The sequence below is a fragment of the Phoenix dactylifera genome, chromosome 9, assembly GCF_051530095.1.
Source record: "Phoenix dactylifera cultivar Ajwa chromosome 9, Ajwa_hap1_PhDact_Kaust_v1.1, whole genome shotgun sequence".
Taxonomy (NCBI): Eukaryota; Viridiplantae; Streptophyta; class Magnoliopsida; order Arecales; family Arecaceae; genus Phoenix; species Phoenix dactylifera.
Window position 1 is genome coordinate 4486055 of NC_143198.1, and position 25261 is coordinate 4511315.

General features: G+C 40.5%; 2 protein-coding genes across 7 annotated transcripts; one reads left to right on the forward strand and one right to left on the reverse strand.

The window, feature by feature from the left end:
* The first annotated feature begins 11632 nt into the window (after window positions 1-11632).
* On the forward strand, window positions 11633-21073 carry LOC103712287 (uncharacterized). 6 transcript variants are annotated; one of them, XR_016396368.1, is made up of 6 exons: window positions 11640-12369; window positions 14054-14241; window positions 16974-17180; window positions 17259-17658; window positions 20592-20662; window positions 20794-21073. XR_016396368.1 is itself a non-coding variant. In XM_088704041.2 (5 exons), the coding sequence occupies exons 1-4, from the start codon at window positions 11703-11705 to the stop codon at window positions 17631-17633; spliced, it is 1437 nt and encodes a 478-aa protein (XP_088560167.2). In that variant the 5' UTR covers window positions 11640-11702; the 3' UTR covers window positions 17634-17658; window positions 18658-19149. The 6 variants fall into 6 exon arrangements, 4 of the variants coding, with proteins under 4 accessions (XP_089781369.1, XP_088560167.2, XP_008796989.4 ...); XM_088704041.2 differs by lacking the exons at window positions 20592-20662; window positions 20794-21073 and adding an exon at window positions 18658-19149; XR_016396367.1 differs by having other exon boundaries at window positions 11641-12369; window positions 16974-17658.
* Window positions 21074-22177: 1104 nt separating this feature from the next.
* Window positions 22178-23014, reverse strand: LOC103712286 (uncharacterized). The gene has a single exon (XM_008798765.6). The coding sequence runs from the start codon at window positions 22814-22816 to the stop codon at window positions 22361-22363; it is 456 nt and encodes a 151-aa protein (XP_008796987.3). The 5' UTR covers window positions 22817-23014; the 3' UTR covers window positions 22178-22360.
* Between the last annotated feature and the right edge of the window lie 2247 nt (window positions 23015-25261).

Below are 25261 nucleotides of genomic sequence, written 5' to 3' on the forward strand. Positions count from 1 at the left end.
CCGATGAGGGCCCTCCGACGATTAAGTTAGAGTGGGATAAATTTGGTTCAGCTAAAAAAAGTCCTTTAGAAGTTACCTGACCGAGCTATTTATAGTCTCGGTGAAGTGGCCCAGGTGGCAGAGGCACTGTTAGCCCTCATCATGAGGGGGTGTGGCTCTGAGCCGGATGGCGCGCAGCTTAGGCTGGCTGGTAGTGTGCAGCACTATCCGTTCTTGAGAACGATAGGGTGTTGACAGTCACGGCAAGGTATGGCCGGAGTAGTCAAGGTGTCGTCTGACTACTGAAGGCCGGTTATGGAGATGCGACATGGTAGTGTTGTGAAGTACGTCTACGTAGGTGGGCGTAGGCCTGCGCATGGGTACAGTCGTTGGCGAGGCCGGGCTCGTTTAGTAGTCGCGTCATGCGTTTGACGAGGTCGGCTTGGCGGGTGCTGGAAGTAGCTCGGCTTCCCGGGTTTCGAGAAGTACTCGGTGGAGCGCCTCGAGCTCGAGGGTCGGGGCGGGTCGGCGAATGTCTAGAGGTACCTCGAGCTTGGTCGAGGAAGTCGGCGAATATCTGAAATTGGTGGAGCTTTTGGTGGAGTCTCGAAGACGAGCTGACCCTGGGCCGAAGTAAAGATTCAGCTGATTGTCGTTGACATTTACTGGGCCGAAATTGGGTAGCCTTTTAGATGTAGGCTGGACGATCCATTTTTCCCCCTATCAGGGGCATTTGGTAAAAATTTTGAAAAACTGTTTTAGCTTTTTCAGAAAGCTAAAAATAGCTTTTTATAAGAAGCTCTATTTTGGAGTTTTTCGAAAAAGCATTTTTAGGCTCGGTCGGAAAGCTGTTTTTTTAACCAAAATATCCATGATAAAATATAACGATTACACAAAATGTCCTTTTAATAATTGTTTAACCAATTTTATCACTGTTGTGGTTCAAATTTGGACTGAGGGTGACCACGCCGGAGAAGTCGAGGGAGTCGCCGGTGGTTGGAAGAAGAAGACAGGGGCTACCTCCTGCACGACGGCGGCGGACCTGCACAAAGTCTCACCGGTGTTTTCGGTGAGGGCCCTCCGATGATCAAGTTAGAATTTGGTCCAGCCAAAAGTTCCTTCGAAGTTACCTGACCGGACTATTTATAGTCCCGGGAGAGAGGCCCAGGTGGCAGAGGCACTGTCCGCCCTCATCATGAGGGGGCGTGGCTTTGAGCCAAATGGCGCGCAGCTAAGGCTGGTTGGTGGCGTGTGGTGCTGTCCGTTCTCGAGAACGGTAAGGTCTTGACAGTCACAACAGAGTATGGCCGGAGTAGTCATGGTGCCGTCCTTTGACTGTTGAGGGCCAGCTATGAAGGCGTGGCACGGTGGTGTTGTAATGTACGGCCACGTAGAAAGACATAGGCGCGCACATGGGTGCAGTTGATGGCGAGGCCGAGCTCGTTGAGAGGTCGCATCATGCATTTGGCGAGGTCGGTCAGACGGGTGCCGAGGGCAGCTCTGCTCCTCATGTTCCGAAGTATGCTTGGTGGAGCGCCCCGAGCTCGAGGGTCGGGGAGTATTACCGGAGTGGGCGCCCCAAGCTCGGTCGGGGCGAGTCAGCGAATATTGGAGACGCCCCGAACTTGGTCAGGAGAGTCGGCGAATATCCGAAGCCGATGGAGCTTTTGGTGGAGTTCGAAGCTGAGCTGGCTCTGGGCCAGACCGAGGATTCAATCGGTCGGTGTTGGCATTTATTGGGCCAAGACTGGGCGGCCTTTTAGCCGTGGGCTGGACGATCCATTTCGCCCCCCATCATTCATTACTAGAAAATTTATTATATTATAAAAAATTAATTTATGCTAATAATTATAATATTTTATATCTTTATTATTTTATTATACTATAAATATTGCATTATATTATATTATATCATGATATATTGATATGTTATGTTAAATAATTTAATATTATATTAAATTATTATGCTATAGTATACAATATTATATTACTATATTATAATAATAGTATATTACAATACAGTAATATTATACTATATCATATATTTATGTATTAATATATATTATATTTTATTATGCTCTATTGTATAATACTATGCGATGTTCTTTATGGTCATTTTATCATACCAAAAATACTTTGTTAGTTTGTTTACCAAATACATGTTAAAGTGACAGAGTACTTTAAAACTGTAGTTACCAAATGCCAAACAGCCTTTTTATAAAAGCCCTACTTTTAAAAGCTCTATTACCAATAACTCCCACAAATGGGGCCTTAGTCACAGACTGGTAGCACAAAAGATTATAAGTTGTTAGAAGGAAGATTGGCCTAAGCTAATAAACTCATATGTCATCTCTTTTATTAATCAATATGGGACTATGATAATCACCCCACGCAATCGCGTGGCATCTTTATTGCGTCATGGTTGGCTTCTACACAAGAGAAGAGGCTCTACTCGTAGCCCAGATCCTACTTGACCCTAGTATCTCCTAGTGAGAGGCCTACACGACTAAGAAAAATCGTGACGCACAATAAGCGTGGCTTTGATACCACTTATTACAAACTTGCAGCCTAAATACTTAAGCAATTACGAGGAGGACTAACCCGGATTATATAAATCCATATAGTATCTCTTTTATTAATCAATATGGGACTATGATACTTCGATTATTTAGGTGGGAACTAGATAAATTGCAGAGGCTATTTTCACTTGCATTATAGCTAGGGCCTATAGCCATTCCTTCTACCATATATTATGCATGCTCTGCAACTTTATAAGTATGCTGTCAATTACGATACATGTGTTGAATATGCTGTAGGGGTAGCATCTAGTGGATCCCCATGAATGAGCGTGTTTCCAGGTCCTTTTTTTAAGATAATGGAAAGAGACTCTCACCCAATCTAATTTATTGAGAGACAATAAATTTTTAAATGGTGCAGAAAAACTTGAGCGTCAATCGCTAGTCTCAATTCTTAGTGACTGTACTGATTAAACCAAAATGCCCAAGGTCATGTCCAGCCCATTAAGGGCCTGCTTTCATGAGAACTAGTCTCAAGTATAAGCCTCTTATGCATATGCCACTTTGGACACCTGAAAACTCTCTTCTTGTGGTTCTTCATGCCCAAAGAAGTCTCAGAATGGTGAGTTTCTTTGGGCTGAATTCAACTGTGAATTTGGATGGGTTGTACCATGAGCATAAATTATCCTCTCAACTGTGAATATGTTATGCCAAAAAATTTACCCCTTCCTTGATTGTTTTTGCAGATGAGTCTGCCGTATAATGTAAATAATTTTCCATATATACATACTTGACAAACATGAGAACCTTCAGGGTGTGCTTGGCTCGTGTCTTGATTGGATTCAGAAAAATTGTCAGAAAAAGATTCAGCCAATTGTTCTTATGCTTCTCGCGGCTATTGCAGATAATCTTGGAGAGATATTAAGGGGAAGTATAATGTATTCATTCTCAAATCTCTACTTTGAGCCATACTTGGTTGCTCTCAGTTATTTTGTTCTTCAAGGTAAGAATAATTCGGTTTTAAAGGTCTTACTCGGCCGTCGCATGATACATACAATCCTGGATGGATGGTGGGATCACGTCGAACCCCATACCAAACTTTATGAATCACTTTAAAACTTTTAAAGTCGAAGATTACAGAGTGAAACTAAGTTAAGGAGATGTTTAACTAATTTTTGTAAAAAAAAAATATATATATATATCAGGTTAGACCCGGGCCTGAACTTGAGCTTAACCGGAAATCGATATGGCTCGACCTGATATGTCCGGGATGCCGCGGATGTTGTCGAGGCGGCCGGCCGAGCAGTGCCCGTCGATGCCTGCGAGATTGCGAAGCCAGTCGCCGGAGGGGGGCGAGACCCAGCGGCTGCACTCAATCTATAGGTCCACGTGGCGCTGCGACACCATGGATCGAATCCTCTCCATCTTCCATCTTCTCACACCTCGATCCTACCTTGAAAACTCTAAAATTAGGGGAAGGAATCCATGGCGATGGCAAGAGCTAAGTCGATTAGGCGAGCAAAGAAGTGACGAAAGAGATGAGCACGAGGGTGGCGTGGTCGTCTGGTAAAAAGCCTGAGGAGATCTTTCCCTTCAGGATTTGCCATAAATGGAAATTCTAAATCTAGTCTTCACAGCCTAAAGAACAATTACGTCACGTGAAAGTGATGGGTGGGCGGCCGGGATCAGAATTCAACGACTGGGAAGAGACGGACCATCCAAATGGTGGACCCCTCTCATTTCAACCGCCGGCAAGAGACCATGCTGATGCCGTTTCTGTTTCTTTTATTATCGTGAAACCAGCGAAGCCATTCAAACAACTTGACCATTGACCACGCCAACGTGCCAAAGAAGTTGCTACTTTTCGATTATATCAAATTGGATACGTAGAATTAGGTGATGCAATCCGTTCAAACCTCCGTATATTTAAACAAAATAAATAAAAGTCGTTATGCCGACGTAGTTTCCTTCCTTCATGTTCCGCTTATTTATTTGTTCAATTTACGTATCAAGAATACAGGCGTGATGACATGGGAAACTACGTCATGGACTCAACCATGAAGTAAAGTGATTATGCTTGGCAATAACTTTCTAAACCGTAATCAAGCTGTGTAGCCCCAAATTCGATTAAAAATAAATAAAATTTAGGCTCAATGCCTGACTCATGATCATCTATAGTGTGTGGTATAATACCATGCCACTGTCGTCCAGGCCATATGATTGTAACTTACACTGGATCATCTTTAAAATGCAGAAACTGTTTTTTTGAAGAAGTATTGCAGAAAAAAATTGCATAAATCTTTGCTTGCTTGAACTAATTAAACTAAACTATACTGCTTGGAACTGAATTACCTTGGCTGGATCTGCCACTAGAAGAGAGTCCATCAAAACACTACTGCACCATTTTTAATTCCTTTCAAGGCTAGTAAAAAAGTAAGCTCCCCCGTAACTGGATCAGCTGCATTGCAGACAGAGATGAGATTAAGGAGGGTTGTGCGTGGCGAACGATGCGAAGAAAGCTATCGAGAAGCGCAACAGATTTGAACCGCAATGCCTTTGATTCAGATGGCTGGGGTCCCACAAAAACTCGTGACATACAACAGGGCCCACGTAATCTGGGCCGTCCATTTCATATCATCAACGGCGGCAGCCGTGCGGGTCCGCCCTTCAAGAAATGTTCCACGTGACAACGACTCCCCCCGGCGCAGGTCAACTCACCCGTGGTAATGCCCCGCCAAGTTGCTTCGCGGGACCTGCTCCACACGTAAAGAAAACACTTTTGGCAAAAGAAAATGTTCCGGCCCAACACCCAACGTCAACTCGGCCCACTCCTTTTGACCACTAGCTACCTCCACGTGTCCACTAAGCCGCCACGATGACGAAACCGAGGTAAAACGCTCAAATTCCACCTCCTCTCATATATCCCTCCATTCTCCTGCATCCATCCTTTGACACAGGAGGATAGGAGAGAAGAGAGCTAGAAATGGAGAAATCTCCTCCTCTTTCTCTGGACCTGGGAGGAGCCACAGAGAAGCAAGCCAAAGCACCAGCCTTCCTGCAGGCAGCGCTCCACTCGGTGAAAAAGCCGCCGGCGAAGCCGTGGAAGAGGACCGACCGTCCGGTGCCGCCCAAGGTCTATCGAGTCGACCCCCGAGGCTTCCGCCAGCTTGTGCAGATGCTCACCGGTGCACCACCGCCCACCCCTCGCCCTCTCAGGAGCACGGCACGACCACCTCCGCCCCTCGACTTGGCCCCAAGAACTCCGCTGCCTCCGCCGCAGCCTATGTTTGATAATAATAACTATTTTTCGACAGCGGCCATGCAGCCAGTGGAGCAGAAGGCTGTTTCCGGTTACCAGTCTCCGACAGGGCTGGGAGGGCTCTTCTCGCCATCGTTGTATACATCGTGGTGTTCTTTTCCTCTACTGAGCCCGGGATCCATTGCGACGCTGGAGCAGAGCAGTGGCGCTGTGCTTTGAGTATTGGAGACTTGGTTTCTTTTCGGCGCTGTTAGTCCAAGTGGCTTTGCCTCCGTTTAATTGTGCTATTTCTTTCGTTATCTCACTCTCACCCTTCCTTCTTCGTTTGAAATGGTGCAATTTGTTGCAGGGATGAAATAAAATAGAATGTCCATGGACTCTTATTGATGCTCAACCTAATAACTGATTATATATAGCCATGACAGTGGATGTGATCATGCCACCCCTAGTGCACACAAGGGATCAGAACTCACAGGCAATCCTAGGATCCATCTTCTTGATCATCATTTAGTCTTTTCTAGAAGTGATTCATTAAAGTTCAACAATTTTGTTGAGAACTGACAGACAACTACGGGAAGCAGAGTTAGAAAACTGACAATATTGTCTTGGGTCTGTCTGGGTCGGTTTTGAGGCCTCAGACTAATGACAAGCATTAATCAACAAGAGATTTCCCATCATGGGCTTTCCCAATAAACTTGGGTTTGGTTTTGAGGCCTCTCAAGACTAATGACAAGCATTAACCAACAAGAGATTTGAAGGGCAGGCTTATTTTAATGAAGTAACGCGATGAATCGCGCGTTTCTGGCTGATAAGAAATTAACACAGCTGGATATAAGAGCGTAACTGGTAGTTTAAGTTGGCTACTTGCTAGCTATTCAGCAAATCACTGAAACAAAAAGGGAAGAAGCTCATCCTAACTCAAGCATGTGGTTTCAACACAATCAAACACTCCATTTTAATTGCTACAGTGGTCTCAATGGAGAGTGGCATATCACATAAACAGCATAAGTAATGCAACGGGTCCAAAAAACCGCTGGTAGCATTGGTCCACAACGATTAGTAATAAAGATGTCGACTGCTCTTCCAAGCAAAGCATCAGCAAGATGTATAGGTCAAATCTTTTGAAATCCCTTTCTGCACTAAACGTATATCGCAGGAGACAAAGTTATATCGACGCTTCAGAAGTGAGTTTGGCTAATCTTCCAAGTGGTGGAAAAATTCTCGTCAGGAACGTATAATTCTGCGAGGAGCTCATCTTACGCACCTTCACAATAAGCATCTTCTCTAATTCAGAGTAAATTCACAAATGAAAGGAGCATGATAACTCGCTCTACTAGGAAAAAACCAGAGCAGTAACTTCAAGTAACTGCCTTATATGCTCTGCAATCTGCCAAAGTTGTGTGAATCTGACCATGAGCAAAACCAGTTTTGCTTTTATGCGGAAAAGGTTTCCTAGTGACATTAGTGAAAATTGTTAGCTTTTAACCTTTGAGAATCCGTGCGGGCGCGTATTTAGTCCCACATCGGTTATTCGCTGGGTAGATCTTGGGTACTTATACAGAATCAAGGAACCCAAATAATAACTTTCGGTTAGCCATTTTGGGTGAGGTCCTGAATTGTTACAAATAGTATCAGAGCGGATCCGACCCATAATCTATGTGGATTATGGGACACTGCAGCACGGATCCATTGGGGCTGACCACGTGCCAATCGTGGTATTTATGATTAGATTTGAATAGATATGAACCCTTAGCCTGACGAGGACGTCAGGGCTTGAATGGGGGAGTATGTGAGAACCCATGCGGGCGTGTGTTTAGTCCCACATCGGTTATTCACTGGGTAGATTTTGGGTACTTATACATGATCAAGGAACCTAAATAATAACTTTCGGCTAGCTATTTTCGGTGGGGTCCTAGGTTGTTACATAACTGATGAAGAATCACTAGAAATCATCAATGTCGTAGTCTGAATGAAAATCGTTTTATGTGCAATCCACCATCACCTGCAATGCATGCACTTCCTTCAATGTTGTTTGTTAATAGAATAATTCAACAAATCATCATAATATGTCTAAATACGATGTCCAAGCTTTGAAATGGATATTGTCTCTGCTACGTTAGTGTCCATAAGGCAGATTCAAATATCGATATATGCATACTTTTGTTAAGTTCATTTTTGGTTATTATGCACAAGACTTAATGCATGCATGATCTTGAGGCCAAGTCAAAAAATTAGGCTAAGTTTGCAGTCAATATTTTCTTATCTGTTCAAAATATTATGCATCATAACCACCTGTGTATGACTCTTCTGATGCAGAAGGTAGAAATATTATCTGTCATAAACAGTCAATCATTCATTGCAATTCTGTTTGATAAATTCATTTCAATCTAATGCAGACCTAGTCTTAGATAACAACCGAGGGAGGAACCAGAATTATTAGGATATAAAACAGAAGATGATAGGGAGGCGAAATTCATGAACTTGGAGAAATTCTAATCAAATATAAATTTCCCATCTCACAAAATTAGCTATCGGCCAACTATAATAATAATCAAAAAATTTAAGCCGATCAAAATTTGGTTAATTATTTCTGTTGTAATATTTGAAACACTTATATTTGTCCACCTGTTACTTGCATACAAAACTACATATTAATGGTTTGCCTTTGAAATTAAACTACTAAAAAAGAGTTATCAGGAGGATGGTTATTTGCGAGAATAATCACCTGAAAGGGAGTTATTTATCTTAGAGAAATTATTAAAGAAGTTACGAAGATAAGAAACTACATTCTAAAGGAAGTTATTGTTGGAAATAACAAAGGTCTGTTTGATCCCCTTCAACGTTTTCAGCATGCAGCTATACTTCCAGGAATTGATCAACTTTTTATAACCCTATGAGCACTTGATCTGGCAGCCACTTCCTAAGATTTTAGGATCCAAAGTCTTTCTTGGCGGTGAATAATCGTTCAATGTATTAACAAACATAGCTCCAATTCTGTCTGAGGTGCGAGAGTTCAATTTACTCTCGCATGGACATTGAGTGACTTGTAGAGAAAAGGTTCAATTAAATTTTACATGGACGTTGAGAAATCCACAAATTGAAAGTTCAACATGTTCATACATAGAGGTTGAGGGATCCGTATATATTTAGCAATTTATGGGATTGCCCTAGATAGATGACATGAAGATAAACTTGATGGACAAAATAACTTTAGATAGGTTGACATGTGACATCTGACAGGCTGAATGGAATCCGGCCGAGGTATGTTGAATGATCATATACGTACGTACTGGTCGAGCGGTGCTAAATCATCGAATTTGAGATCAACCATAGTCCCACAACCTAGGAAAACATGTAAGCGGAACGAGGAAAGTGGAATTCTAAGGGATAACTGTGGCTGACAATGGTAGCCCATAAGGCCTAAACTAGCAAGAACAAGTATATATCAAAAGTTAACTAGTAGCACCTACCCGGATAGACAATAGTAGCAACTTATAAATATCAAATTGCAATTTTAAGAAGGAGATCCTTTGGCCAATCAAATACTTATCGTTTATCTTTATCTTTATTTTATTGTTGTATTTATCTTTTTCTTGCTTTGTTTACCTTGCTTTACCTTAATTTATGCCTAGCTGCTAGAGTAGAATCATAGCTTCAACTACAACCTGCCTCCTCTTCTGATGCAGTGAAAGTCACTAAAGCTCAACATCAAAACCCATGCTGCAAACTCTTATAGTTCTCGTCTTTTCGATTCTTGACACTAGTGGCACGCTGTGCATTCGCACTGATCCATCTAGGAATTCATGCATGCTTACATCCCATGGAGAATCCCATGATAATATATCTTTTTTAGCACACCTAGTGGGGTAGTACGGGTAGCTACCGTGATACTACCGCGGAAGAGAAATGACGCTTAGGGCCCGTTTAGTTCGCGGAAGAGAAATGCTAATAATGAGATGACTCTTGTTTGGTTGGAGTTTTTAAAAGAGAGAGACGGAAAAGTTGTATTTCCATGAGAATATGATTCCCACATTTCATGGAAAAGTCTTTCCCATAAGAAACATGGAAAAGTTACTTTTCCATGAGGCGGGAATCACTTCCTTTTTATTTTTTTCCAAAAAAGCCCTTCAGTATTAAAGAAGCATTAAGGGTATAATAGGAATTAAAAAAGCATTAAGAGTATTAAAGAGTCATTAAAGACCTAATTTTTATTAAGGGTATAATAGAAATTATACATAATTTTTCCATAAAAGTGGATGGTCAACCAAACATAAGCACTTTGGAAATTTATCACTTTCCTATGGTCAACCAAATATGCCAAAAGTACTTTCCTAAGTATCTTTTTTTTAGGAATCTGTTTCTCAGGAATCATATTCCTAGGAGAAAAAATGCTTTCCGCAAACCAGATGAGCCCACTACCAGGGAGTCCATTACACTATGCTAAAGAAGCTTAGAGTTCCCAAGTTGGGTTGACTGGATAAGCTCCTTTAGCTCTATAAGGAATTGAAGTTCTTGATGATCAAACAGGATCTACTCCTCCTCTAAAGCTGGTCCTCTACAAGATATGTGGAGAAGAGTCCATAGGGCTTATTGAAGGCCATAGAGAGTTAAGTGCCTAGTATATTAAAGGCACTTGTGGAACAACACAAGACATCCCAGGCCTTTATGGTGGAATAGGTAGGGATGGCAATCAGATTGCATCAGATATAGATCGGGTTGGATACGAGTCAGATCAAAATTTCGTCAACCCGAACCTAACTTATTTATTAAATAAGTCAAAAATTCAAATCTTAACCTAACCTATTTATTAAATAGATAATCCGACCCAACTCGCATAAATCCATTTATTAAATAGCTCAAGTTATGTTAAATAGGTTAAACATGTAAAATGGATTTTAAACAGACTAAATAGATTTCAACGGGTCGAACAAGTTAAGCAAGTCATATTAAACATGACAAAAACAGATTAGGTTTTACATGGGTTAAACAGGTCTTAAATGAGTTAAATGGGTCGAAGATTTAAACTTGAACCCAATCTATTTAATAAATAAGTTAAGACATGTTGACTCATTCATGATCCAAATCTATTTATGTAAAACCTGAACTTGCTTAAAGTGGATTGCTTACGAATCGGATCATAAATTGTTACCTAAGAAACAGATCGAGAGGCTTGTTTCTATTATCATGAGACAACTTTATATATCACAATATGCTCCAACATATCCTACGATGAATCGGATAGATCATAGATCTATAGTAGGAAGCATCAGGATATTCAAAAAAATTGGTCTTAAAAAATTTGTGGTCTATTAGAAAGACAAGACCGATCATTATCATAGAGAGTCCTGAGACCTTAAGACTGAAACAGTGAAAAGACTACATTGCCGGTAAATATAGGACTAAAAGATTAGATCGAACATGTAATCATTAATGTTTCGGTCAATGGTAGGCCGAGACTCGAGCCCAGGTTAAGCTTCAACCAAAAAGAGGACCGGATGCAGCCCTGCAGAGTAATCCTTTGCAGGACTGCGTGACCATGTTTTGGACCTGCAACGAATTAGTTAAGGCTCATTTTCTGATACGTAGTCCCATTGATCAGAAGGTCGTGATTTACCGCAGACATAATCGATAATGAATTTACGATTACCATATCGTTGGTCCGAGCACTAATCCATCGCCGGAGGAACAACACCATCTTCTACACGCCCGCACGAAAGTTCCAACTCGAGACGATCATAACGTAATCCCGGGGCTGGCGCTGCGATTGACGGCATACCGAGGCAAGTGAACAAACTGGACGGCAGAGATTCTTCCGCATATAAATTTCTATCCATGCCGGCACATATACATCAGGGTCGGCATCCACCGGAGCCGCGGTATAAATAACCGCCCACGCTCCCCCATGGAGGTTTCGCCTCTTCAGTATCGAATTGAAAAAGAAAGAGGGAATGTCATGGCTGGCGAGGTCTCTGGTGAGGTCGCTGAGCGCCAATCATGGCGATGGCGACGGCGACGACGAGGAGCGGAGAAAGAAGAAGACCGAATCGCCGTCTAAAGAAGCGGAATCCGACGAGGACCGCCCCATGGAGCCCGGAACCCCGACGAGGGGCGTCAAGGAGGACCTCTCCGAGCTCACCAAAACCCTAACCCGCCAATTCTGGGGCGTCGCCTCCTTCCTCGCCCCGCCGCCGGAGTCCCAGAACCCCGACACTCCGAGTCCCCCTGAAACGGATTTCTCCGCCTCTGATCGCGGCTGGAGGTCCGATTCCTCCGATCCGGCGGCATCCCTGTACGCCGATGAGGCGGCGGCGGCGGCAGAGTCGCCGAGGATCGCCGGAATCCGGAGCGATTTCGCGGAGATCGGTGGGAAGTTCAAGAGCGGGATCTCGATGCTGTCGAATACCATGGCGGTGTCGGAGATCTCCAAGATTGCGTCTACTTTTCTGCCGTTTGGGGCTGAAGAGGAAGAGGAGGACGAGGAGGAGGAGGAAGAGAATTTTGAGGCTGGAACGGTGGGGGTTACCAAGGAGGTCTTGGCGTTTGCGAGGAATATCTCGATGCATCCAGAGACATGGTTGGATTTCCCATTGTTCCATGAAGACGAAGATTCCGACGGTATGCCTTCCTCCCGGCTTTTTCTTTAGAGATTGGAAGGTCTTGATCCTTTTTTTTTTAATTTGGTGTTCATTCTTCTTTTTAATTTGAGTTAATTATGTGGCATTTATTCACATTGGCGTGAATCTTGTTAATCCGAATCTTTATTCGGACTCAGATTCCGATGCTATGTTTTGCCCAACTTATATTTTGAAATTGGGAATAATCCAATTTTGATTTTTTTAAGTCCTCTATCAGGACCTTGTGCATATTTAAAATGGGACCTCTATGAGGTTGTTGCCATAGTATTACTTATCTTGATCGCCTATTTCTGTGCTCCGTAATATTTCTTTTTTCCCATTACGGATGTTTAGCTTAGTATTACGAGATTTGACATTAGATAGGTAGGAATCTTAAAAGACCCATCCCTGTTGTTGTCAGTTAGATAAGCATATCTCAGTCAAAGTTAATGTTTCTCTGAAGGGAACTGGCAAATATATGCAAAGTCAAGACTTTTTAATAGCATGGGTGGCTGATCGTATGTCTATATGATTGGTACTGGAACACAAATGAAAATTACAATGTATGATTTTTGGCTGGCTTTGGTCAATAAAGGTTTTGGGCATGAAGTAAGGGCTGGTTTGTAATTATCTTTTGCTGGAAGGGGGTGTATTTGCCTTAAGACTCTTTTAATTTCGCTATAAATACGTGATTGTCCCTCCACGGTTTCATGCAACAATGAAATCAATTTTCTTGTGCGAGTTTCCCTCGTGTGATGCAAAGCAGCTGCGAGGCTCTCCGGTGTAATTATGGGGTCTTAAATCTTACTTTGCTCCTCTCCTACTTCTCTATCCCATTTATTTGATGTTTAAGCTGTTTTCACCTCCTTTGCTAGAAAAGCTCGAAACCCTAACCATGAATCTATCAAAAGCCTACAGCTAGGCAATCCACAAACTTTTGTCTATTCCTCTACCCTCTCCTACTGCCTCAGTCCCAAAACCGAGACCCATTAATCCATCTAAAAGCCATCCAAACACTAGAGCTAGGGGCTGTTGATAGTCCTTATAGCTACAGTAAGGATTTATCTATTCTTTGGTTTGCAACTCTTTGATTGCCAAAAACTTCCTATAGTCCTGATAGAGGAACATCTTGGTACTGCACTGCTGATTGGATTCAGATAGATTCTTAAGACTTCGAGGTGACCATCTGTTGACAGATAAACATTGTTCTTGCATTGATTTTCTATTAGAAAATAAGTGTTAATTTACTTAAATATTCTAAATCTGGTTTCAACTTATACATTTCTAAGTCATCATTTTAGCAATAGATTGCATCACCTACTAGAATCTTTAAGTTGAAAGTTTTAAACATCATTTGCTTTCAGATTTTGCTTAATATTTGTGTATATCTTTCATTTTTGCTTAATATTTGTGTATATGGTCATCTTAGACAGCATATAAAGTTTAGCACTTTAGATTGTTCTATGTCGTTAGCTCATGTGATTCATGATGAAAACCTAGTTAGCTGCAACTTTTTAGCAACTTTAGTATTGTTTAATAAATTTGAAAAGTATTATTGTGCTGTTATTTTTTTCTAAAAATCAGTTTATGGGGAGAGAGTTATTGATCAGCCATGTGCATGATTTGGCTTATGTTGGCTTCTTGGCAAGAGTTTTCTTACATGCAGTGCTTTATTCTTCTTCTAGATTTTGAAATGTCAAATGCTCAACACGAGCATGCATTGGCCATTGAACGCCTTGCACCCAGATTAGCAGCTCTGAGGATTGAACTTTGCCCGAGTCATATGAGTGAAGGGTGCTTTTGGAAAATCTATTTTGTACTTCTGCATTCTAGACTCAATAATCTTGACGCTGAACTTTTGTCAACACCTCAGGTAGGTCACCCAGTCTGTTACTGTTTTGTTCATTTATCATGACTCTTTTTTTTTGTAATTACTTCTCACCTTAGTGTTTTCACAAAATTTGCACTCCGGTTTGTATACATATATGATTAAGCGATCACAATATTTGTTTTCTTAGTTTTGAGAATGACCTTAGAAGCATTTGTTGAATTATTTTTGTTGACTAATAGCGTTTGCATATCATAGCTTATTTTATTCATTCATGCACAGTGATTGTGTTGAATACTAGGTTACAGAAAGCAAAATGAATATAAACAACATGCCTTATCCTCTCTATTGTGATTGTCTATATTGAAATTGTTTCTGCATCTGTAATCATCTGCGAGGATTAACTCTTTCATTATTGTGCTGATCTTGGCTAGGCATACTATGTTGGATGTCAGTTAGATAGGTTACAACACAGAAATATCTGCAAGATTGCAGAAAGATATGCAGCTACTAGGCCATGCCAAAAAACTGTGTTTTTCTTTTGTATCTCATTTGCATTTTTTTTCTAAAAAACAATAGAAGATAAACATTGGCTAGAATCTAGGTTTTCTAGCTTTAGAATCAAACTCAATGTATACTGGCTAGAATCTAGGTTTTCTAGCTTCTCCTAAAAGTGTTTTTTTTTTTTGACTTTTTCTTCTTATGACAACACTTTTGGATGGCGTTAACAAACACGCATTTTTTTGGGAAGTACCTTTTTGCTTTAAAAGTTACAAAAGCATTTTTTAAAGCAATACCAAATATGCCCTACTAATTAGGGGTGCTTTTGAAGGAACTAGTTGTGCATGTAGGAGGTGCTTTGAGTTAGCTGTCAAACCGGAATCTATAGAGTGTGGACATAGGATGTCACAACAATGAGAAAGGCTGACATTTTATTCAACAAAACAAAATTTAACATGTATCTAACCACTGCATATAGAATCATAATGTTGGTTTTTTCCTCTAAGAGCATCAAGTGACCTATCTCCATAACTCTCCTTTTCTGTTACATTAGGAACAAGTCCTACTACGATGGTGGCTCATGTTTCCCTCCTTCCCTCTTTTCACCAATATAGCTTCTTCTTATTTTTGCAATATAGTTGTAAGATCATTGTATCATTTTTTTGATGATGATGATTAAGGTTGGCAATTTACTATTTATTACATGCTTGAACCCATTTTGGAATTAGTTGATGATTTTCTACTTGAACCAATTTGACCATTTTGGATTTAGATTGGGTCATAATTTTTTTTTTTTTGTGAGAGGAGGGTTTGAATCGATATTTTCGGATACAAATTTTATGTTGAATGGATTCAGCTTAGTACCTTGACCCATTTCAGCATTTGCTATAAGGTTTTGATCTTGTAGCAAGTGAGATCATCCCAACAACCATGCTTGCATGGTTGGCCAAGTTGGTCAATATTAGGTGTGCTATCTAGTCAGGTCAGGTTAGGTTGGGTCTCCTTTTTGTAATACTAGACTGATACTTGTTGGGGTTTCTGATCTAAATCTTGTTCCATATTTGGTTCATTGAAGGATTGGGCTGGGTTTGGTGATGAAGATCCATCGAGTCTTTAGGTCGGGTTTGGAAATGTTTAACCAATGCCTTACCCAGTGTATATTGAGCTTGGACATTTGTGAATCGGGTCCAGGTTCTTGTTGCATACGAAAAAAATATATCTTGAAAAATTACTTGAGTTAAAATTATCCATGTTTGAGAAGCTTAAGAGCGAAACATCTAATTACATGCTCCAAAAATTAAATCAGGAGCAATAAGCATTGATAGTTAATCATATAACATAAAGTCTGATGCAGAAACTCTAGTTGATAGGTGGACAAGTCCATGGGTACTTCAACACCACAAGTGTCCCTACCACTTCCAATCTGAGACTATTCCTCGACACCCCTTGTCACCCGTAGAGCTTGAGGGTCGGAACCCGAAGCAAGGGGCGACATGTGGATCAAAGTGAGGGCAAGGCATCTGAAGGTAAGAGGGAATTTGGACTCTGATACCATAAGAAAGTCCAACAACTTTAAGCTAGTAGGCGGATGGGCCTGTGAGTATATAGGTACCACTAGAGTCCTTAACCTATCCAATGTGAGACTATTCCTCACCAACCTCTCTCACGTGAGCCTAAGGGATGGAACCTGGAGCGGAGCTCAACTCATGGATTAAAGTGAGGGCACGGAGGCATTGGAAGGTACAAGGGATTGTAGGCTCTAATAGCATGATAAAGTCCAAACCAAAATCTTAAGCTAGTAGGTAAATGGGTCCATGAGTATACAGGCACCACTAGAGTCCTTCACTTAACCAATATGGGACTGTTTCTCAATGGCCCCTCTCATGTGTCGATCCTGAGGGGCGAAACCTCGAGTGGTGGTCAACAATTGGATTAAAATGAGTGTATGGAAATATCAATGAGCAAGAGGGATCATGGATTCGGATGCTATGATAAAGTCTGACCCAGAAACTCAAGTTGACAGGTGGGCATGCCCTTGAGTAATTAAACACCACAAGGGTCCCTACCACTTCTGGGATGAGATTTTTCCTCAACAATAACAGTGGTTGATTTAAAATTTAAAAAATACCTTAATTTAGAGTCAAGTACAAACTCCCAAACAGGTTGTAGCATGTGATTTTTATGTTGAGTACAGAACTTGGGTTTATCATGCTAACTTGAGCAGCTATTGTGCATAGATAGTGTTAACAAGTTTCAAGGTCTTTGTTTTTGTACAGATTGTAGAAGCCAGAGCAATGTTGTTACAGGATCTACAGAATCGAACCAAGCCTGGATCCGAGAGGCCTGGAAGAGGGACACTCTATAGGAAAGAGGATGCCACTTCAGTTCCAATTGAACACGATGTCGTGGTGCCATCAAAAACGGCATATGGAACTGGACCATCCAAAACACCCTCATTTGGAGAACCCACTTCTGATCCCCTGGTAGATGTTGAAACTGAAAAGCATCCAGTCCATTTAACTGAGGTAAAAATTATTGACAAATCTGTCATCGACGAACAGCCACCTCTGCAAATTAAGATCAAGGATTTTCCTAGCGAGACATCTAAAGTCTCCATCGTGGAGGATGAAGAGGATGGTGATGACTGGCTGGAAGAGGATACTGGTGAAATGGGTAGCACAGGAGGTGCTGCTATCCCATTAGGACATGAGGAAGATGTATCATTCAGCGATCTCGAGGATGATGATGATGATGATCGAGGCACACTTTCAAGCTCCAAAAGCCTTGATGCAAATGATTCTCAAACTAAAGACTCTAGAGGCTGGGTTCAGCTTAATAAAGGTTCTGGGGGCTCATCAAAGAGCGGTGACTCCACAAGCCCAGAATCCAAGGAATCCAATGATTGGTTAAATGTTGAACATTTTGATGTGGAATGATGGGCTTTAAAGTATATGTTCTGAGGTATGGGCTTCTTTGGCTTTTAAATCCCTATGTTCTGTTTAGTTTTCTGTGGCATGCTGTTATTATCGATGATGATCTTTAGATTCTGTACATAAAGACCTTTATGGGGCACTGTGCATCTTTCTGCTGCAATTTGCAATATATTTTTCAGTATCTCTTGTGCTTCTTTTGTGATATTGGGTGACCTCATATTCAGTTCCAATTAAATGTAGGCTGATATTGATAAAGCCAGAATGTTCCCTTCCAAGTTAATTTTGCCGCCCTCAGGGAAATTGGTGAGCTGATGACCCCCTTTGGAGGAGGGAGGCAATAAAGCACCAATTTTCAGGTCTAACCCTTTTTATGTATGACAAATTACCAACAGTACCCTGTGATTTTGATCCAAACATGACTATGCCTGGATGGGGGTACAAGTTAAACATGCATATAAATGCAAGCCATATTCCATGCATGCAGAAAAATATTTGCTCGTTATGCAGACTGCCACTTGATTGCGCATGCGAATATGTCATGCTAATGCAACTTTAAGCTGTTTCCATCCACAGACCTGTAGGTATAGGATTCTTTTACAATTAGTTCATTGAAACATAACGGAATGGTGGAGTTTTGAAATGATCATTGTTCCTTTTTTTCCCCCCTTATCATACAAAAACTATAGATTGGATTAATCATGCCTCTATAGTGTATAATTCTCGTTCTTCTTAGCCTGTTTCATTTAGCCGTTCCCTATTTCGAACTGTCTCCATGTTGATATTAACGCCTCAACTTTAATTTTTTCTTTCTTAAACATGTTCCTGCAAATAGAAATAAGATCTGATTTTACTGTGTATTGATTTCCATATTCAGTTTCACTCTAAATGTACTTACTTAACTGGAATAATAGTTGAAAAAAAAATTGAAGGAAAAACTGAGCAAGGCGCATTGCTTTTATTTATTTATATATTTATTTCGAGAACTAGGGTGGTAATAATTTATTCTTCTTCTGGTATGGTAATGCAGTGGGGATTATTACACAAACCAATTTCATATAGTTCATCTGAGAAGATTAGGACCGTCCCTATTACAGAAGAAGAACCAAAGGGTAGTAGTTATACATGAAAGTTGCTGAATGACTTGGTCTATCCCTATTCCATAAAGGCGTACTATAAACAAGCTAATAATGCTTGGAGAAAAGCCAGGTAAGTCTGAACCGCCAAAAAAGGATGCGAGCGATGTGGTTGCGAGCCACGGTCCTCACCAATTGTTTGATGCTTTCTCCTTCTAGCATCAGCATTGTGGAACTGAGAAGGAGCTGGCGGAGCCGACTCCCAGACAATGGAGCCAAAATGGTTTGCCACATAAGAGGCAGAGTTACTTTTAAAGATAATCTTATAAATTCCCACTCCTGTAAACGAAACCTTTTTGATCAATCCAAAAGAATCTTTTAAATTTTGGGGTCCTGTAACCTGAGGAGAGAAAAAACAATGCGTTGGATTTCTCTTTTCTGTTTTACCTAGTTGATCATGTAATTGGAAAGACTTTACATGCATTAGGCCTATGGAAAGTCCATTCCTAGCCCAAAAAATCCTTTTAAGAGTTCAGGTATGGCATTATCTGATGAACTAACTTTTTTAGAGGAGGGGATATTGCAGGGAGAAAAATCCATTTTATTTTAATATTTGCAAAAATGAGCTTTTTTTTTCTTTTTGAGTCAAAAGTGATCCATCTTTGATGTAGACTGAATTCTTTCGCATTTCAAGACTGAGACAGCTGCTCGGACACCCTCCCAAGCTCCATTGAGGTCGCTGCAGTGAGCCTTGAAACCAGCCATAACGAATCTTCCTTCATATTCCCTGATGATAAAAACCAGAACCCCCTTTGTATATATTATTCCATGACACATCAAAGTTGATCTCGATAAATCCGAGGGGAGGGAGGGAGCAACCATGGAACAAGGAAAGGAGCCTTCGAAATGGAGCTCTGAGAGCTGCAAGTGTCCCAGTGCCTCTCAGACTGCCAGTAATTGTAGATGTCTTATAAAACTGGCATGCTAATTTAAAAGCTCGATCAACAATAACAGCCGCAGTCACAGTAACTTGCTAAAAAACTCCAATTGAGTGAGAAACAATTACTTTCCACACTTTTGAGGACCTCCTTGGGCAACCATGGAACTCATACTTCGAACAAACCAAAGAAGCCCTTAAGGAGTCTGGATTGAGAATGAGCTTTGCCGCTCTAACCTTGTTAGGAGAGCACTTCGTTTTTGCCTAAGGTCATAAAGACCCAAGAAACCAGATGGATACCTACCTTTTTTGCCGATGTCATGGGACCAGAGAAAAGATTTAAGAAGCTTTTGAATGTTATAGATGATCTTCACAGGAATGACACAGCTCGTCATCAAATATATAGGCACAGAGGAAAGAACCGATTGCAAGTTGCAATAGAACTACACTTCCAGCCTGAGAAAGCAACCTCCACTTCCAACCATCTAACTTGCTATTGATCTTTCCCACTGAGGATCTTTAAGTCTCCTACCAGAAACAGAGGCTCCAAGATACGTGACAGTACCAATCTTTGCATTAACTTGTAGAATAATGCAAATCCTGTCCTGAACCTCTTGTTTGGTTGATGCACTAAAATATATATGAGATTTTCCCACATTCACCTGCTGTCTTGATTGCAAAGCAATGATGGTTATATAATTAATGACCAATTAAAGAAATCTTCATGAATAATAAGTTAATGGTGTTATTTTTGCGATTATTTATCAATTTGACTCCCTCATGCTAGCTCTCATAGTAATAAAAATATAGATATTTGATTTTAAATTTTTTTATTTAAGTTTCTCTCAAAACCCTAATGTATTTTTTCCATATTTTTATAAATTTCGGACCTTTGGCTGCATTATTCTCCAAATATCAAACTACTGATAGCAAACTCTATTTTGTGGTCAGTGCTCTCCAAACATGGATCGAATGCATGCTACATGGCACGAGGAGATTGGCCGATAGTGATGACGTGCCAGGTACGAACTCCAATACCTTCTTAACACGTGGCAATGGAACGCTTGCAGGGTATACTTGTCGGTCCTCGAGGCTTTAATTTTTTTAGAAAATATTCTGAAGTTTTATGACGGGGGTACTTGAATGCTTCCAGCTTAAATGCGAGGAGGACATGGCAGGCCATTAAAAAGCTGCCACAACTACACACTGTCGTAGCTTTCTTGAAAGCCATGGCTTCCGGAGGCCTGAAGCTATTCAGATACGTCTGGTGTTCCTCCTGCTTTAGGTCGTACTTTACCCGCAGGCCACGGCAGTAAGGCCATTTAATAGGTCTTGGTCCGGGGATTGAAGGGCTTCCACTGGCCAAGCGTTTATGAGCTCTGAAATAGATTTTGCAAATTTAATGACATAATTATGGATTTTGCAATAATTTATTTTTCTGGGAATGCTACATTTTTGGAGATCTTAGGATAATCTAAGACAAATTTAAAACACCTGATACATAAAACATCGACCGTTTGGTATAAGTAACACTTGTTTCATATTTAGATCTTGACGTAAAATTATCCAAAAACCCCTAAATATGTTGTTCAGGGAGAAAATTTATGATCTCTTCTTGCAAAATGAGTAATTAGATGAATATTTACTCAAAATTTACAAAAGAAAAAGATAAAACATTAACAAATATGTGCTTGCTCCTTATATTAAAAAAGCATGGAGACTTAGTGATGTATATCTATTATTCAACAACTTAGATTTTTATTGAAAAAAAAGAAAATAGCGCCATTGTTGTCCAAGTATATGGAGCACTGAAATGATCATTTAGGTCTATGGTTGGGCTACAGTATAACTAAATTATACAATTTTTTTTTTTTTTTTTACAAGATCAAACACGAGAGTATGAGTGCGATCAATAAAATCAAAAAAAAAAAAAAATGATACAAATGATAAGGCATAAACACATAATTCTTTCAGATGAAATTTTCAAAATGATAAGTCGCAAAGAAGGCAATTTAATTAGCAGCATCGTTCACCTCATATAGATATGGATAGAAGCCACACTTACTCAAGAATATGCAAATGTCAAGGAGCAGCGGCTTTTCATTATCAACGCATTTCCGATTCTGAATTTACTCGATCATCATGACTGATTTTTTCAATAAAAAAAATACGGTCTCACCAAATACACGCCTCACGTGATGCCTAATAAACTATACAATTCAAAGGCTAACTACATCCCCTATACCATGCTAAACGAAACGAGTGGGATGGATTAAAACAAAAGTAACTACAACCTGCGCTTATTATATTTCTCTCTACGAACAACGTTTAGACTTCAAAGGCGCATTCAAACTCTCCTACTATACAAATCCACTCATTCCCACCCATAGAAAGCCATTATCACCAAAAGATCAACCAAACATTGGTTAGGAGATAAAGAAATCCATACTCATGACCTCAATTTTAAAAGAGAATAACACCAAAAATAAAAAAGAACATAACACCAAGTCAGCATGCATGTATACAAGAAGCCCCTATGCATCAAACTATATAAAGCCAGCCCTCTCTTTATTCAACTATATTCCATACATATCATATCATGCATCCATAACACACCATCACCACAAACCACTTACACAAAAAAGTAAAACTAGTAAAGACGTACGATATAAAACCAAGCGGGCGGCCGCATAGAGGGCGGGGAGGTAAAGTTAGTGGAATCAGCAGTAGGAGACGCACTTCTTGCAGTCCATGGTGCAGCCGCCGCCTCCGCCTCCGCCGCCGTAGCCCTTGCCGGAGCGAGTGTAGGAGGTGAAGCACTTGGCCGGGCACGTCAGCTTCTTCTTATAGCAGGGGCCCTTCTCGGAGCACACCACGGAGGGTCGGACGACGCCGTGCCATCCGGAGCCTCCAGTGGGTCCGCCGGAGCCGTATCCGTAGCCGCCCCCGTAGTTGCCCCACCCGCGGAAGTCGGGGATGCCGAATTTGCCGCCTCCGGGGGCCCCGAAGAAGCTGGGGGGGTCGGGGACGAAACCGGGGACGCCCCGGCCCGGCTGGCCGCCGCGGTGCTTGGACGAGGAGGTGATCTCGGCGTCGAGGTCGCGGGCGGCGGAGGAGAAGGCAGCGCCGGCGGCGAGGAGGAGCAGGAGGAGGAGGAGTGTGGTGGGGGGCTTCATGGTTGGTTCGTCTTGGTGGTGATCTGCTCTCTCTCTCTCTCTCTCTCTTTTTAGTACAAGTAGCCTTCCCTTTCTTTGCTGTGTCTTTTGCGGTTTTATTTCTGGACTTTTGGGTTAGGTTTCGTTTGTCCGGTGGATATTTGGACGGAAGGGAGAAAGTTGGGAGAAAGCATGGAAAGGTTAAATAGTGGGAAGACAGTCGAGGGGTTGAGAGGAGAGTAGGTTAGACGTATTTATAGCGCGACGCGTTGATCTTGGTGCAACGCGCCTTTGCAGAAGGGCTTTTATAGCGCGGCGTGACTGGTCGGCACAAAACAACCATTATTTTACTTATAAGAAGAATATTAAATTTTTAAAGTACCTTTTCGCAAACCTAGAAACATTGGCATCATAGAAATGTAGGACGAATTTTTTATTTTTTTATATTTTTTATACTCATCTTAAAAGAATTCAAAAATTATAGACTCATTGTAAAAAAATCCGGTACATACTACATTGTAAAGTAATACACTAGCAAGCTATTACATAAGTTAGGTAAGTCGTTGCTAAAACATGATATTTATCAGTATACTGTACATGATCAAATTATACATACTTAGTAAATTTATCATCATTAATCCAATATACACCTTAAAGCAAATCGATACGTAATTTTAGGACATTATATAAATCGTTACATACTATATGGCCGATGATATACACTCGTCGACTTTTTGATACATACTATAAGCTTATTTGATATATACGTAATAGTAATCCAATGCACACCTTCAAGTAAATCGAGACATAGTTTTCAGAACATGCTTTTTACCAATACGCACTATATGACTGGGTGATATACACCAGACAAATTAATCATCACGCAAGTCAATACACATTTTTAGATAAATCGATGCATAACTTTTAGAATATAGTGTTCATTAGTATCGATGCATAATTTTCTAGCTTTGTCTAATATAAGAAATTATATACGCATCATTTCTTAGACTTTATGAATACTTAAGTACAAATATCCTGAAAAAGAGAGAGATTTGGAGGAGGAGAAAGAAACTCGGGAGGAGAAGGAAGACCTCATGGATGGAATAAATGACTCGATAAGAAAGAGGATAGATGGAGAGACTAGATGAGGAAGAAAAAGGATGCTGATAGTCTTTTTTCGTGGACGGTCTCTCTTAGTGCGTGTAATTTTCTTTTTTTATTTTTTTTTAAGTTACGGGGTTGATGGATTCCATTAGTAGGAGTCCTATTTCTATTTAATTTTTGAATTTTTTCTTTAAGATAGGTGCTAGAGAAAATATGGCAAAATAGAAGTCCTAGCCCATACGATGTTCTATAGTGCCTGCCCTATATGATTTTTGTTCCAAACCTTGATTCATATTGCAATAAATAGTTGAACAAAATATTTAGAAAGAACCTTTTATTTTTTACTATTGGTTTTCTTCCTCATTGATAATTGTTGGTCAGGCAAGATCAATGTTATATATTTGTTCTACAAAAAGAAATTGCAGTATATAGAGAGGCTGGGAGTGAGACTATTCTTATCTCAAGAAAAGAAGTATAAGCTAATATCAGTCTCAAAATCAATAGTCAAACATCTAATATCGATCACACACACACACACACAATTCTCAAGTTATTAGTGGAAGTTTTATTTTAGGTTTTTCTTAAAAATTTTATAATTATTTAACACAATGGTAAAATTTAAATGCTCTCAATTTAGTAAGTTTAGCCCAATCATTTTAAAATGTTGATAGTATGCTTAATTTCTTGACTTCATTATGTGAGTTGGGCTATTTCTTATTACTAAATAATAATAATTTAGCATTAAATTCTTGAAAAAATAATGCAAGTCGATTCAATGAAGCTAAAACTGAGGAATGACCACCTTTTAGCTGTCCTATTTATATTATGTGTAAAATGTTAAAGATTTCTTAAAATACAATGTAGGTTTAAGGGATTTTTTTTAAGAAAAATGAGGTTTTAGGGGGCAAATGAGATTTCTCCTGCTCCCCTTTCAAGAATCAACTCCCTCCGAGTGTTCCACTGCCTCCAATCATCAGCCTCCAAGTGTCATATCAATAACCAAGACTAAACAAATCTCTGGTCCAAAAACCAGCTACTACTTGACATGTACCCCACATCCACTAGCATGAGTGGCCACCTGTTATTCCACCACAAGCCCACTGAATTGAGCTCCAAACAAATTTAATTTGCTCACCCCGTTTTCTTGGATTCATCTAAATCCTTTCCCATTATGTCTTCCTCCCGGGGATCTAGTCTTAAATGTCACATATCTTGTTCCTGCCTCTAAGTCGTAAGGGCTACAACCTTCTTTTGAGTTCTCTTTTTATCTTTTCCCTTCTTTTCTTCCTATGTAGCCATATTGCCCATTCACACTCTCCCACTAGCTGCCGACAAGGGGAGCTACATATATCTCCATCCCTG